This window comes from Coloeus monedula (assembly GCF_965178545.1).
Source record: "Coloeus monedula genome assembly, chromosome: 11".
Taxonomy (NCBI): Eukaryota; Metazoa; Chordata; class Aves; order Passeriformes; family Corvidae; genus Coloeus; species Coloeus monedula.
Window position 1 is genome coordinate 13,972,902 of NC_138791.1, and position 15,661 is coordinate 13,988,562.

General features: G+C 41.9%; 1 protein-coding gene across 2 annotated transcripts in view; it reads left to right on the forward strand.

Moving 5' to 3' along the window:
* PTPRG (protein tyrosine phosphatase receptor type G) overlaps nt 1-5,213 on the forward strand; it is a 398,071-nt gene extending 392,858 nt beyond the window's left edge. The window contains exons 28-29 of one of the 2 annotated variants that reach the window (XM_082289015.1): nt 2,956-3,091; nt 3,816-5,213. In XM_082289015.1, the coding sequence (XP_082145141.1) occupies nt 2,956-3,091; nt 3,816-3,962 (283 nt within the window). In that variant the 3' untranslated portion in view covers nt 3,963-5,213. The remainder of the gene's footprint in view (nt 1-2,955; nt 3,092-3,815) is intronic. The other variant, XM_082289016.1, reaches the window with a different exon arrangement.
* Nucleotides 5,214-15,661: the final 10,448 nt, after the last annotated feature.

Below are 15,661 nucleotides of genomic sequence, written 5' to 3' on the forward strand. Positions count from 1 at the left end.
TGTCCATTCGTGCATGGAGTAGGTCAGGTTTAGTAGTCCACAGAACAGATCAAGAGTATATAAACTTCCAAGGATGAATTTTCAGTTGGCACCTGAGGCCAAATACATTTTGCTTAGTGTAGTTTTTATGTTGGTTATAATCTTAGGTGGACTCAGGAGGTGAGGCTGTTTGCTGTGGAAGCATTTTGGGTTCTTCTGCTCCTGGAAGTATCCCGAGCAAATCCTACAACCTGTTTCAGAACCCAGCAGAACTTTGGTTTAGATAAGGCTTTAAGCAGCCTAATATGGGCTGATGGAAACAAGTTTCAAAGCAGCCCAAGCTCCTGTCTAGCAGCTCAGGTTTAATGTGCCATGCAAGACAGAACAAGCTCGGCTCAGCTGTGTCTCATGACAAGCAGCAGAAGTATCGTAACAAAGGGCCCAGGTCTTCTAAAAGCAGATTTATTCTTCCTCTTTCTGCTTCCCCAAAAACACTCCAAGGGGCCCATATTGTGCCAAGTGGGAGGGAGGGGGCCCACCAACACTTGCGTCTTTTGTGGCACAGTGGTGAGCATTGTCCCACCAGCTATGCTAAATACTGTATTGCATGTTATTACTTGCACACATTATGGAGCTGCAAAATACCATTATAGTGAAGCTGGAGCCTAGGTCTGACCTGATTTCCTTGAAGGAACTGTTTCCTGGTGGGCAGAGCACTTCCTGCAGTCATTCAGTGCTTAAAATCCCAAGGAGGCCCAACTTCTGACAGTGCTCATGTTGTCCTAAGAGCAAGCACCAAGCCAGCACAAATGCCTGCTCTACCTGCAGCCCTCCTGCACTGCAGCCCATTAGATGTTGTCACTGCCACAAAACAGAATCAGTGGGAATGTCTTGGGAATCTTTGCAAAAGCCTCACTACCATGCTCTGGTGTGTCAGTGATCAGAGCAGGCGCTGTGCTGGTGTCCCAGGAGGACACTTGGATCCACTGGTGCTGCCTGAGCTTTCCCTGCACGTCCATGTGTCACTGCTGCAACAGCTTTTTCCTGACTGACTCCTGCAAATGGTGCCTTGGGCTGAAGCAAGTAGTTTTTCTCTCACCACTCCTTCCATCTTCCTTACGTAGAGTTTAAGCTCTGTTGCCTTTCACCAGCACTGATTAATTCCAAGCTGGTTTTAATATTCGTGCTTTGGGTAGTCTGAAGTGAGGTTTTGCTACTCTTGCAGTATTTAAGATTATGTTTTACAAAATTAGAAGCATTATTGATTTGGGCATTTCATTGCTAGATGAAAAAAAAAAAAATCAAAATTGCAATGCTGAGTCATTCTTTCTGTACATTGCTTTTTTGGTTTATTTGTCATATTCCATTATTTTATTTTTATGCCTAATACATAATATGGATTCTGCTTTCCCTTGGAGTCTAAGCAAATGTAGCTGAAAATGAAGATTTCCCTTTGCTACACGCAACAACTACATCACATAATCCACTAGTAATTGCAACTGCAGATTAATTCCAAATATATGAATTTGCAGATGACTAAATTCATGTGGTATTTAGGAAGTACATGGTGGGATGAACTTGATAACATTTTAAAAAGTTCAGAAATTCCAGTTTGAGACAGTTGTCAAGATTTTTAAATATAACTGCCCATGTGTGGGTAACTAGATAAAGATCTGCTGCATAATTTCCTGCAAGAAAAGTCTTCAGATTGTTGGGAACTGGAAATTACCAGCCCAAGTGAAAATTATTCCATTACACCTTCAGAGGGGTTTAGTTGTGTCCAGTCAGGTACATGCTCTGGGTATATTGTCCACTGTCCCTGTCGATGATCAATCACAGCCATCTGTATGGTGCTGCTGCTTCTTCTGTAAACTTTACATCCAATAGAGCACATCTATTGTGATCCAAGTTCTGTTTCCCATTTCTAGGTAAACTGAGTTTGAGTTTGCAAAAATTATATAAAATTAAGTCAGCATGTGTCTTGATTTCCACAGGAATGCTGTACAAATCCTAGTGGTAATCTTGCAATACAAGATGGTATTGGAGCACTTGCTGATTATTTCAGTTTTCACATAAAGCTCTCCAAATGGCTTGGAGAGCAGGTCAGCACTGATGACCCCGTTTACCAGTGGGAACATTTTGACACTGACTTTCTCAAAGTCACAGAGCAGACCCATAGCACAGCCAGGACAGAATTTCAGTCTCCTGAGTACCAGGAGAGTGGAGGCTCCTCAGAAGCTGTGGTGTAGGATCCTTCATGCTGTGCCTCACACCTGCACCTGCGGCTCAAGCACACCCCCAGGCTTACCACAGGGAGCTTTCTACCTGACCAGTATCTCAAGGAATCTCAAGGACTGAGTCATACTCCTCATGGATAACTGCTGCTTGGATTTTTATTACATGACATTACAGCTCAACTCTTCAAAATCTGTAATGTTTCCTGGGTGCCTGGCTCAGGGATGTTGCCTTTACTGATGAATCAGACGTAGGGAAGACTTTGAGATGTGCCCCATTCACTTGTGAGCACCACACAGCCATCTTAGTTTTCTGCAATTGTCAGACATGGAGGAAGAGGCAAAGTCTCATTTCTTTCTAATCGCTCATGTTTTGCTTGAGCTCCCACTAATGAATTTAAAATATGCTTCACTGTAATGCAGATGCTCTCAGCCTGTATGGTGTGGGAGAAGTGATTTCAGTGTTACAGTCTCCAGGCTGGGTATTTTGAAATGGCTCATGTTCTGCTGCTGCTACAGTTCTTTGTGTTGAATAGTGCAGATAACCTGAGATGACTTGTGTACCATCAAATTTCTTCTATAAATTAAAATGACAAAATATTAGCCACTATAAAACAAGCATTTAGTAGATAAAAAGATGAACTACAGTTATCAAATAAGACTATTAACAACATTTTCATGACCCTGTGTCAGTGCCCAGGTGTGTTTCTGAGTAACTCCTCCTTTTGGTGTGGTTTTCCAGGTATGGAGCTGTGTCAGCGGGAACTCTGTGTGCCCTTACTACTCTGTCTCAGCAGCTGGAGAATGAAAATGCTGTTGATGTTTTCCAGGTGGCAAAGATGATAAATCTTATGCGGCCTGGAGTATTTACAGACATTGTAAGTCTTTAAGTGGAATATAAATAGACGGTTTGCACGGGTTTCATCTGAGACCAAAAGCATGAACTGAAACATGCATTGTGTATGTTATCAAGCCCTACAGCATCTGCTACCAAGCAGAATTTGCATTTGAACTTTTTCTTGTGTAGCTGTCATTTTTTATTAACCTCAAAGCCACACTGTAAGTCTCTGATTTGCACTTAAACTTATTTCTCATACTTTGGAGGGGAGCACTATACAGGCAGTCCTAGCAGAGAAGAACCTTTCATCTTGTCACCATCTGTCTGCCAGCCCTGTGAGCTAAGCTGTGCTCTTTAAACCTGGCACGTTGTGGTCTGAAGGGATGCTCAGCGCAGGTGGAGCTGCAGGGAGATGAGGCTGTTCACTGAGTGTCCAGCAAGAGCAACCCCCTTGCCTCAGTGTGCGTGGTACAAGGTTCTGCCACCCAGGGAGTGACCTGCGGCTGAGCTGTGGCCTCAGGTTTTGTCCTGCACTCCTGTAGTGTTTAATAGTATATCAGAAATAGTATAATCTACCCAAAACTGGAGTTTGGGTTCACAAGGTTAAACTGGATGAACAGAGTTAATTGTTCTAAGTCTATTTCTTCGCTGTGTGTATGCTTCTGACAATGAATACCCATGACCTTACCTGGAAATGCCAAATTTTAGTGCCACTCGTTTATGTACACTTAAAGGATTGAAATAAGTTGCTCTTTCTTTTCCAGGAACAGTACCAGTTTCTTTATAAGGCAATGCTAAGCTTGGTCAGCACTAAGGAAAATGGAAACGGTCCCCTGACACTGGACAAAAATGGTGCTGTGATGGCCAGTGACGAATCTGATCCCGCAGAAAGCATGGAGTCTCTTGTCTAATTGGAAACCTGAAAAGGCACTTAATTTGTAGAACTTCTGAAGACTGAGTGAACTTTTTTGAGGCCTTTTTTGCCAGACTCTAGGTTATACAATAACCCAATTACTTTTTTACACTGATAAAAGTTTTGATATTTATTTTTTGCCATTTTATGTCTTAATGGTATCCTACTGAGCATTTGCACCTCTGTTTATTTCACACAGTGAAACGCAATTTTATCTAGTTTGCACTATATGATCAGTGTTACTGCCTATAATATCCTAATATAAGACAAGCCCTGATGTGACATTCCATGGCAACAAACATACATTTTTCTGTTTTGTTTAACTGCAGTGAAGTTTTGCTAACTACAGTGACCCTCGAATCTTAAATCTTGGATGCTAGGCCAGATGGATTCTTTCTACAACAGATACTGTACCCCTTCATACCATATTTATTATTTAATGATCACGTCACAGTTTTGGTAATGGTGTTTTGCATTCCAGTGGAGTGGATGGGCAGTGTTCATCCTTTCTTGACAAAATGTGGCAGGTGATTATTAGCTATAGTGAAGGTGTAACAGCCTTGTGCAGCTGAAACAATTATTTCTGTATTGTTTCAAATTGCTATGTTGTACACTTACAGGCCTGAGACTTGCTTCACATGGAATACATAAATTACGTACAGTATAATTATAAATTAGATGCCATTCATATGTGGGACTCGGTGATAAGTTTTGAATTTACAATTTCAAAGTTTCCCCATGTATTCAGGAAAATGTTGATTTTGGTTTTTAACCAGCCCTGCAATGGGAAGGTATTTTGGTTTTATTTTCATTGGAGCCAATACAGTGAGAAATCTACTACAACCCAAAATGAGACCTGTTTTCAGATATATTGAAGGTAGCAATATTTTACATTACTAAGCTATTCGATATTTTAAACACATCTAATTTCCTTACTATTTCTTGAATATGACTTCACACCTAATGGTATGTTACATGATGACAGGCGTTTCTTAATTTCATAACTGTTAGATGCCATTTTTACAGGTGTGTAATTTTCATACTTTAGTGCTAAAACATAAAGTACTGATCCATATTTACTGGTGAAGCAAACTAATAAAAAAACTACCTATAAAGTTACATTCTCCCTCTTTTTTTTTTTTTGCCAGACTAATTATTTAGCATAAATGTACCTTATTGTGTTTTCCCTCCCAATAAAATGGTTTCCCCCAGATTATGTAAATAATTATTGTTTGGAGCATTCAAGTTTATATCCTCACTGGCTCCCTCTTCCTTTGTATTTGGTTGCAATTCAACAAGGTCAATCCCTGTTTAACAAAAGAAGTAACCATATGCTTAATTCTCCTAAAAATTAAAATTAATTGTGCTCTTCATAGCTTGGCTGAGTAGGGAGGGGTTATTGAATCTGCCTGGAAAAGGAAATACGTGATTTCAGCCATCCTAACCTTTGGTGTACAGTTAAAGGCACTATCCCTTATATGTGGCATTAGTTTCTTCACTTCTAAACTGCAGAAAACATGCATTGTAATTTTTCAGGACTTGTCAAAATATTACAGCATATTGTTTTCATTTAAATGCAAACCAATTAATTTCTGCCAGTCCAATCTTGCTGAAATACAGACATTTGGCAGGGTTCTGTGTATTTTCACTCACAAGGAAGCTGAATGCAAACTGCTTAAAAGGATATTGAGAGTAGGTATTTTGGTTCAGAACCTCTCAAGGTGCAAACTGATACAGCCTCGCTGAGAGTGGAGGAGCTATGAAAACTGGTATGTACTAATATTTGGCCTTTTAATCTTAAGAGAAAGATTCAAGGTATTCAAGGATTCATCAGCAACCTTTTACACAGTCACCTTCTCAGTTTGTTGAATCCCTCCATACAAGCAATTCCAATAATTGTTAATGCCAAACAATATAATAAGCCCATGGTTTCAGTAAGGAATTCCCATGTCCAGCAACAGCTAGTCCAAATAAAATGTGCAGAAAGTTTCAAAAGATTGTAGTTTGCTTGCCCTTTGCACTGCATGGAGGTGGGAGTCAGTAGGAGGTAGGACTGGCTTTCCAGTCACTACACCCCAGTAACAGAATGGTTTAAGTAAGTTTTCAAGTACTGCTCCCTGCAAGGGCTGGAAGGTTTTGTTGAGTGGTTTTCTGGCCAGCCTGTATCAGCCTCAGAGGCTGCTGAGCCCCCCTGTGCCCCCAGTCCTGAACCTGGCCCCAGCCAATGCCAGCTGGTAGCACAAAGGGACTCATGAGTTGGATCAGTTCAATCTAAGGGTATTTAAGTTCCTGGGAAGGTGTAGGGAGAAGTTAGGAATTCAAACCCTGACAACTAAGTGACACAAAGATTACTGCAGGCATCAAGAGGGTTGGATTTGTTCAGTACTTTCAGGTCTTTAGTTTTCATTTCACTGGCATGATGGAAGAAAACTGTGGTTCGTGACACACTGCCTGAACACCCTTGTTTTAATCCTTCACCTTCTCACAAGTTTTAAACATCAATGAATGAAGGCTGTGGGGGTTGAACTTTGGTAGATGCTTTGGAAATCCATGCATTTGCATTGGCATTTTCCAACAGCTGAAATACTTGCTCGGGGTTTAATCCATGGGGAAATAATGTACACTGATGTCCTGTGAGTTGTCCATGGATTACTTCGTAAGGGAGCTCGAGCTGTATGTTAAGTGCTGTGCTGACAGCCAGGTAGCCAATAGATGGTAGTGATGCATGAGGCTTGAAGAGGTGAAGCTAGAAATTGCTTGTGAAGGTCAGGATTAAGCACACAGAAGAGCCAAATCTATCCTCCTGTAAGCAGCTGCAGTTCTGCTCTCACACAGGGGTTTGCACCCTTTCCTTGGGACTGAGTGAGTGGCAGAAGGAGCAATGTCTGCTCAGAGATGGGCACTGATGAGCTCTCCTGATGCTCCCACGAGTGTCTGACCAAAGTCCTGCTCTGCAAATCACCACCTTGCTTTTGGCACCCCAAGCTCCCCCGCTGTACCCAGCTCCTGGCATTCAGTCAGGATGTCTTTCAAGCATCATTCCCAAGCAATGTGCAGGTCTGCAAATTAAGAGAACGTGAGAACATTCCTATATCACTGCAGGGTGTGGTCCTCAGCACCAGCCCTGAGAAATAAGGAACAGAAGGACTGAAGCACACGTGTGTGTCTACATTTAGAAAATACCATTTCTCCACGTCTTGCATGTGTCCTGCGCCCGCAGACCGTGTGAAAGACATGAACTGTGTCTTGAGCCCATAGAGCAGCCAAGCTTTCCAAGTGGGAATGCTTGGAAATCTATGCCATCTTAACGGTGGCAGGCTGAGGATACCCCGTCCTCCAAACACTCCTGTGTGTGAGCTTGGCTTTGGTAGGAAGGTCTGGGGGAGCTGGTGGGACCCCTCTGGTGTGCAGGGTAAGCACCAAGTCTTCTGCAGGATCAATGTCTAAAGAACATTCATTTTAAACAGCATTTGTCTTTAGTATTTCAGTGTCTGTTTCCAAATGCTAATTTAGAAACAGGGAAAAAGAAAAATCCAAACCCCTTAAACTTCTTCTTGTAAGTGACTGTTTCTGTACTGTGGGTCTTTTCTAGATTAGTGGAGTCATTTACCGGATCTGCAAAATTTCCATTTCTTTTCCAGTTTCTGTTTGCTTGAATTGCTTGAACACAGACTGATACATTGGAACATTAGGAGAAGAATCTTTATGATACAGCACAACTGCCTTCTCATTAATCTTTTTTAAAGCTGATGTATTTTATTTAAAAACTAAAAAACACAGATATCTATTCTACCAAAGATACATGCTACTAATTCTCAGCAAAACAAAATCAACTTACTTTTTAAAAAAAAATCTAGTTGTCTTGAAGATTTAGCAGTCTTTCTCAAATTCATGTCTTTTGACATTAGATCTTGTATTCCAAAGTTTATGTTCAAATGGTTCCAGTGAGTTTTTACATTAAGGGAAAATGCCTATTACTCTACCACATTGCTTTCTTCTTTTTCTTTTTTTTCTTTTTTTTTTCAGATGTAACTTGCTGTTACCCCTTTGCTCTTCTCTTTGTTGCCATTCAAACAATGTGAACTACATTGGCTTTACTTATCAAAGGAGAAGGAATGCAAAAATAAGGAAAGAGAGGAACTGTAATAGAGAGATTTGGCCTCTACTTTGTCTTAGCTGTTAAACTGTTTTTAGTGTTTTTGTTAACTATTTGCAAAGGGAAGCATTTTCTACAGAGGATAATTAATTTCAAGAAAAATGTCTTGAGTTTTAAGAATAAACGTCTCCAAAAGAGGAGATAGTCAATTTTATACAATGTCACAACTCTCCAACATTTGGGGTAGTGACTTTTTTTGTTTTGTTAGAACACTTGAGACTAGCAAGCAGCCATTGTGTCTAAAGACCGAAGCATTCATGTGTACTCCTATTTTCTTTTCCTTCATTTTTAAAATAGCAAAGTCATTAAAACTGTAAATATTTTGTTGCTTGGATAAGCATCTTCTGGGAACTTTGTATCTATGGTATATAATCATAGAATTTTATATTTTCATATAAAGCTAATTTTTTTCTAGTTTCACCTCCTTCCTAGTTCTGTGGTGGCTATGTGAATACAAACCTTCTGTGTTTCAAGGTAGTGAGACACCATCATCACACTCCAAAAAAGATTTCCACAAATGTCATTTCTTTGGGGCAGTGATTGTGAAAGTTGGATTTTTTTTTTTTTTATTCCATTGTCAGTGTGTGCAATAGGAATTAGACTTAGCCAGTCACTGGATACGTTTGTCTCATTGATCCATTCAGAAAAAAAATAAAAATGTGGTGTTTGGTTTGGGGAAAGGGTGGGAGGGAGTATTTGGAGGGAGACTTTTTGTTCATTTTTGTTTTTTGTTTGGGGTTTTTTTGTAACTTGAAGAATCTTTTTGTTATGTTAAACTATATCAAATCATTCTATTATAGTGTTATTTAATATGTAAATTGTATTGCTATACATAAAATAAAGTATGTTTTTTGATGTATTTACAGACTTCTTCCTTATTTGCATCAGGTACACAAAAGGAACAGATGCAGGAGTCAGTATTTCATTGTCCCAGGCGTGCAGGAAGAATGATGAGATCCTAAGCCTGCTTTAATTAGTTCTCAAATTTCCAAGCAGTACTCAGCTGGGAACTGTCAGGGACAGTGGAGTTCACTGTTCCCTTCTTAATTGTCTTCAACTATTAGAGAGCTGCCAGTTAATAACCCTGTCCCTCTCCACCAGTGCTCCTCCCCAGTCAATTGTAACCCATCAAAATCCCTTTTGGAAGGGGGACTGTCTCCTTTCTGAACAGGACCTCAGATCCTGAGCTTTCTTGCCAGCTCCTTTGACGTGCCCTTCTTTCAATCTAATTCTGGCTTACCAGCCTGGAGGAGCAGGGGCTTCCACCAAGCCACCATCACCCGATTTTCCATGATAAATGGCATTGCTCACTAACCCCAGCACTGTGTCAGGAAAAGCAGAAGTACTCATTCCCATCTCAGACAGACTGGGGGTGATACAGATGTTCCAAATCCGAGAGTCAAGGCAGCAAATATTCCCCATGGAGTGCATTAGTAGCCACACATCCTTGCTGCTCTAGCCAGAAGGTGTCACTGAGGTGGGCACACATGATGCCATCAATGCTGTTGGTGTTTTGCAACAAAACCTTGGCAGCTCCACACACCACCTCCTGTTCTGGTTCTGTGCTCAGGGCTGTGTTACTTTTTTTGTTTTTCTTGGGGGGAAACTGCTCAGGCTTGTGGACAGATTCCTGTTGCAATCTGCTGCTGGCACAATGGCTGCCTAGGCTGGCAGAGCCTTCAGCAACATGGCAGCACTCAGCCTCTGGAGCAGCACCTGCACAGGGAGAAAAACATCAATAACTCAAACGGCTTGTTGATGTAAAATTGCTGGTTAAAATCAATACACTACATCTGCTGCCTTTTGTGTTGCTGTATTCTCACCTGTAAGATCTGTGTTCTGGTTGACTGGGAGGAAGAGGGATCCTGGAACACTGGATGGGAACTGTGATCAGTGGGACACCGCACAACAGCCTGATGACCCTTGCCAAGCACCCCACCTTGTAGCATGCTCCCTCCAGCCCCTGCTCCCGGGTGCTGCCTCATGTTGCACCCCAGTAGCAGCTCGACACCAGCCCACCAGCAGGTCCTGCTGCCTCATGGATGAGCAGCAGGAAGCTGCTTCTCAGCCTGCCACACCTGCTCTGGGGGATGCTCCAGCACCTCCAGTGCCCTCTATAACTTTTTCAGTCCAGAAGCAGGCACCCAGGCAAAAGTTCCTCTGCCCAGCTTGGCTGCTTCACCTCCATGGAGAAGATGGCAGCCCCTGCATGCACAGGTAGGTGGGTACACGACACTTCCCAGCAACAATATGGGAAAAGAGTTGTGTAAATCCTGCTTGTCTTGGAAGTGCCTGAAGGATGGAGTAGATGGCAAGCTGACCATGAGCCAACCCCACCTGCTGCAAAGTAGACACTTGCAGGTCTGGCAGTTCTACACTGGGACCAGGTAAGGACACCTACCAGTCTGCTCATGGCAGGGTTAAAACCTCTCATTCTGGGAAGAGAGAACCACATAGGCAAAAAAATGTAACCACACTGAAATCCTCTGAGCAAAGACAGGATGAAGTGGGACATTGCCTAGTGAAATGACGGAGAGAGGGCCTAGAAGAGGCAGGAGCAGAGAGGCTATGGGGCTTGTCTCCTGGTACTTAAATCACCAGTCCTGAAGAAAGGGTATAACTCTGCCTACATCTTTGATGGATATGGCAAAAACCAGAGTTTGACTAGCCACAAGGAATGTAGGAGTCAGGTAGTGGGAATATGACCTGGGGCAGCAATGGAACAAGAAAAACAGCTCTGTAACAGCTACAGAAATCAGGACACCCCAAGGCAGCTCTTTAAATGAAAAAACAGCATGTCCACTAGACAGTAGCAGCTCTGAGGTGAGCCCCCAGCTGCTGCCAGCCAGGTCGTCATTGCACAGACAACAAACGGGGCAGAGCTCCCTGCACTGCCAAGGTCATGCAGCATTTGCTCCAGGAGGCCCTCCTGAGACCTCCTGGTGAGCAACACTGGCAGGAGTGAAGGACAAGAGAAAAGGCAAAGCCTTGGAGAAAGTACTTGGATTCCATGCTTGGGAATGCACAGGGAAGAGGCCTGGCTGAGACCTGTATCAAGTGGAAAGATGTAGTAAGTCATTCATTAAAACTTTGGCAACAGAGATATGATTTATCAGCACTTCCCACCACTAACAATATGCCTGAATTAATTGGTTCTATCAGGAGATCCCAACTTCTGTAATAAACAGCTTCCAGAGGCTGCTAGCAGTCATCCTACACAGTCACAAATAATAGCAACATTTTTATTAAATTGATTCAAATGCCAGAAGACCTTTTATAATATAAAAATAATTTTGATCAATGGCTTGGTCCCAGTCCTATTACCTAGCCACTTGAAGCACCACAAAGTGCTTCCTGCACTGACACATCACCCCCATCTGCTGGCAGCCACCTTATTGATCACCGGTGTTTTCTGTTCCCCTTTGCTGCCAATCAATGTTTTTGATGTCTGACTTTGTAATACTTTAAGAAGCAACACTTCACAAAGCAATCTTTCCTGACACTGTGTTCAATTAATCTGACAGTCACTGGGCTTGCTTTTCTTTTCTGAAGTTGTTATCTTCCTTATGCCTTGAAATCCTTGTTTAGGAGTCAACGCCTGTTTCATTCATGTTTTATGCTGTGGTTTTGAACTTTGAAAAGATTCTGCATTTCAGTTCCATGCCTCTTATGGGAGCCGTTTCCAATATTTCACATTTCCCTGTGTCTGTGAGCTGTGCTTTCTGCATGGATCATCATTTCTGTCACTCCCCAATTCAAACCCTGTTGGTCCTGTGTCCCATATCACAGGATATCCTTGCACTAGATCTAATCATAAATACTTTGTTCCTTTGTCTAAGAAGCTGCTGAAAGGGAGAAAGTTTTTGGGTCAACATCAGAAGAAAGGCAGAAGGTATGTGTGTTTTGTCTTGGAAGAAGGCATTATTGGCTGGAAGCCCAAGGCTCAATATAAGGAATGTGGCACAGCCCCCCATCAGCTGTTTCAGTGGTGTTTTTGTTCTAAAATGATGCCCTGTGTGCAAGACGAGAGTAGCAGACTCTGACTCAGGCAGGGAATTCCCTGCTCAGGCAGGGAATGAGACACTGAGGCCACAGTGGGAACCTCCAAATAAAGCCCAAATAATAATCCTAGTACAGAATCTTTAAAAATATTTTCACATCATAATAGAGGAACAGTGGCTTCTCAGCCATGCATCACACAGACCCCCAGAGTCTCCCAACCTGAGGTTCTGTCAGTCAGTGTAGAGTTCTGAGATGCTGCAGGCCCCTCCCATGAGAGGGAAGGCTATGATCCTCTCTAGTTTCTTTGCTGAGAAGGAAAAGCAAAGGGAGAGCTGATGAGCTTGATTGAAGGATAAAATGAGATCTTTAGTCTTCTCTCAGCCAATGCATGAGAGGGAAATTACAGTCTCTTAAGGAAAGCCTGGCTTTTTTTCTCTGCTAAGAAGTTCCCATGGGGTGCACAAGAGGGGTGGAATGGGGGTGTCCTTCATGTCCTACATAAATGAGCATTTTTCTGTAACAAGGTGCTTATCGTGTTTCATCAGCACACATCAAGAAGACCAGAAAACCATAGAAACACAATAAATCAAGGCCTTCATTACATGCAGCCCCACACTGCTTCATTCTCCTAACAGGTTCAAATCATTATCTTCAATGGTATTGGCTCAGTGTCAGAACTGTTGGACAAACTCTGAGTCTGATCATCAGATGAATATTTTAATTTAAAATACCATTTAATGTCAATGTCAATTAAATATCATTTCGTTCATGAATCTGAATACGCTGTGACTGTGACCAAAAGAGGCTGTTGGCTTGCAGCTGTAATATATGTAGCTGTATAACAATGGTGACACAGAATAAAAGGTGACACTTTATTTATCTAGGTATAGAAAGGTTATCACACTTTGCAACTAGCAAGGAAAGTCCTTAGTGCTGCTTAATACTAGACTTCAAGCTGAAAAACACCATTATTGGACTGGGGTGGAATCATAAAAACTCTTAAAGGTTCAGTACCTTAGGTTATGAAAGGCTCTGCCTTCTGAATTTTAGTGCTTTAAACAAGCTTCCTTATAACTTAAATCCAATTTTCTAGATAGCCTCTTACTTTGAGCCTGTCAGACACATGTTATGCCTTTGCCTGAAAGTCTCCCAGTGACCTGTAAATTGATTGCAGCCTGTGAAATTGGCCATAAGTAAATCTTTGCACCTTTTTTTTTCTCCCCTATTTTCTGAAATAAAAAGGATGCAGGTGGCTTGTTTATTCTCAGGCTATAGATCCTATATGGACTTCAGAAGCACTACTGACCTCCTAGCAGTGTGTATTAGGAAGAATAACTGCTTCAAGCTAACCTGGTCAGATGAGCAGAGCCCTGTCACAACACAGTTCTCTCTATTTGTCAAAATTCTCCTCCAGTTTCTCCAGCCTGAGCCATGGGTGTCTGATCAGCGAGGGCTCAGCACCTTCCAGTCCCCAGTGAAGATCAATGACTGGTCTTTGACTCATCAGCTCAATAGCTTCTGAAACACCCTGTTGTGCTGGTATCCACCATGAAGATAAAGCATGTAACTGCCAAAAAAAGATATTAAGCTGGAATTTTGTCACATAAAAGGTAGGACAAAAAGAAAAATAAATAAGCTCCAAAATGACAAGCAAAAATAGCATGGGGATTTAATATAAATGACATTTAGTTGCTCAAATTACACTGAAGTTCTTAAATAAGGAATACTAGTACACCCCCACTTTTTATGCCCTTATTTCTTTCTGGTTTTATGCCCCTGTCACTGCATGTAGCTGGGTAAAACAACAGTGCACAAGATGATAAAGCCAATTTTGCAAATTGCCACAAAGTCACAGACACATGGCACAAAGTGCTGGCCCAGTCCAATGCCCTCCTGGTGGTTTCCAGTTTGTTCACAAAATTGTTTTGGGGCAGCTGCATCCCCATAGACTTTGAGCCAGATCAGGAAAGTCCATTCTCTCACAATTGGCCTAGAACTCACCACTTCAGTTGCTTTGAGCAGATATTTGTTATTGCCAGGCATTTAATGACAGCCTCAGCAATGAACAGCCCTGAGCAGGGCTGGTGTCTTCCGAACACACAGCTACCCCTGCCCAAATTTTCTGCTTGAATCATGTCTCATCCTCTTTTCTTCCTCAGACCATACAGTGGTCTGTACCCAAAACAGAGAGTAAAGTCCCATTATGTAATTTCCTTTTGAGTAAGTCTAAAAAGCGTGTCCCAAAAAGGTAGTACTAACTTCGGATTCTTTGCCTTTTAGAGCTCTTATTCCACATTTTGCCTGCCGTTCAATTTTTATTGATTTTCCTGTGCCACCTCTCGGCATCCTTCCTAGGCAGCATGATGCATTAACTTTCCATAAAATGAATTTTCCCATTTGGTTCTGTACTCTGAAATACACCCACCTCTGAATGAGATTTCAACACTCTGCATTGCTAATTTTCAGCTGTCTGCCATAGCCCTCATTTTTCATAGGCTGGGAACACCAAAAGGGCCCTCTAGACCCAGAGGTCTTGCTTTTAAGACAATCACAGCTGTATTGGGGGGAAGGAGAGCTTTTATATTTTTATACTAGTTCCAACAATGAAGTTATTAAAACTATTTTCGGCCCTGCAAGAAAGCTACATGATGATGATATTGTTCCCGCCTTTTAAACTAATTTTACTTTAGTATGGTGCATTTTCAGGCATCATAATCCTATTGGTGCAAGTTATTCCCACTTAATGACTGAAAATGCTATTGTCTGAGGAATGGGTTTGTACTGGGTTTTGTGGGTTCAGGGATTTCTCTGTTTAATTTCATCTATGGCCATAATATCAGAAGATAAGCCAATTTATTGACTAAAATCCTTCCTATCCACTGCTTTGTTGACTTCAGTTTCCTGAGAAGGATACAAGGTACCTTTGCAAAGCAATATGGAGAAAAACCTACAGTTATTCCAGGTAGGATGCATCCACACAACTAAGGGTCTGTCCCAGCCATGGTGCAGAGCAGGAAGTATCTTTGTAGGTTAACTTCTCATAGGAAAGGAATACACATATATATTCTGGTCTTCCACGCTGGGTTTGGAAAATTGTGTCACTAAATCCACATCCCCTCTAGGGTGGCACCTCTGCAGCACTGGTTCAGCAGGTTGATTATTACTGCAATAGAGCATTATCTGCTGATGAGCTTGTAACCCATGTTATCCTTATCTGCTAGATGTTCATATTATCTATTAATAATTCATAAGCTAACCTCATTATAAGGCTGTAGTATCAACTGCAACAGATTACAGCAAAACCAGGCAGGACTCAGGCACTAAACAGTTTCTCTGTGCAGCTAATCCTGGCTTCATTATGCGTTCCTCGTTGCATTTTATCATACACTCTTGATATTCTGGAGAGGTCCGCTTCTTCTTCAGAGAGGACGTGGTTATCAATAATCTGTATGCTGCATTTTCCCACATGGCAACTGATGCCTGTAGCAGAAGCTGAGCTCTTGCTGTTGTATTGGTACAGACAGGTTTAGGAACAGGAC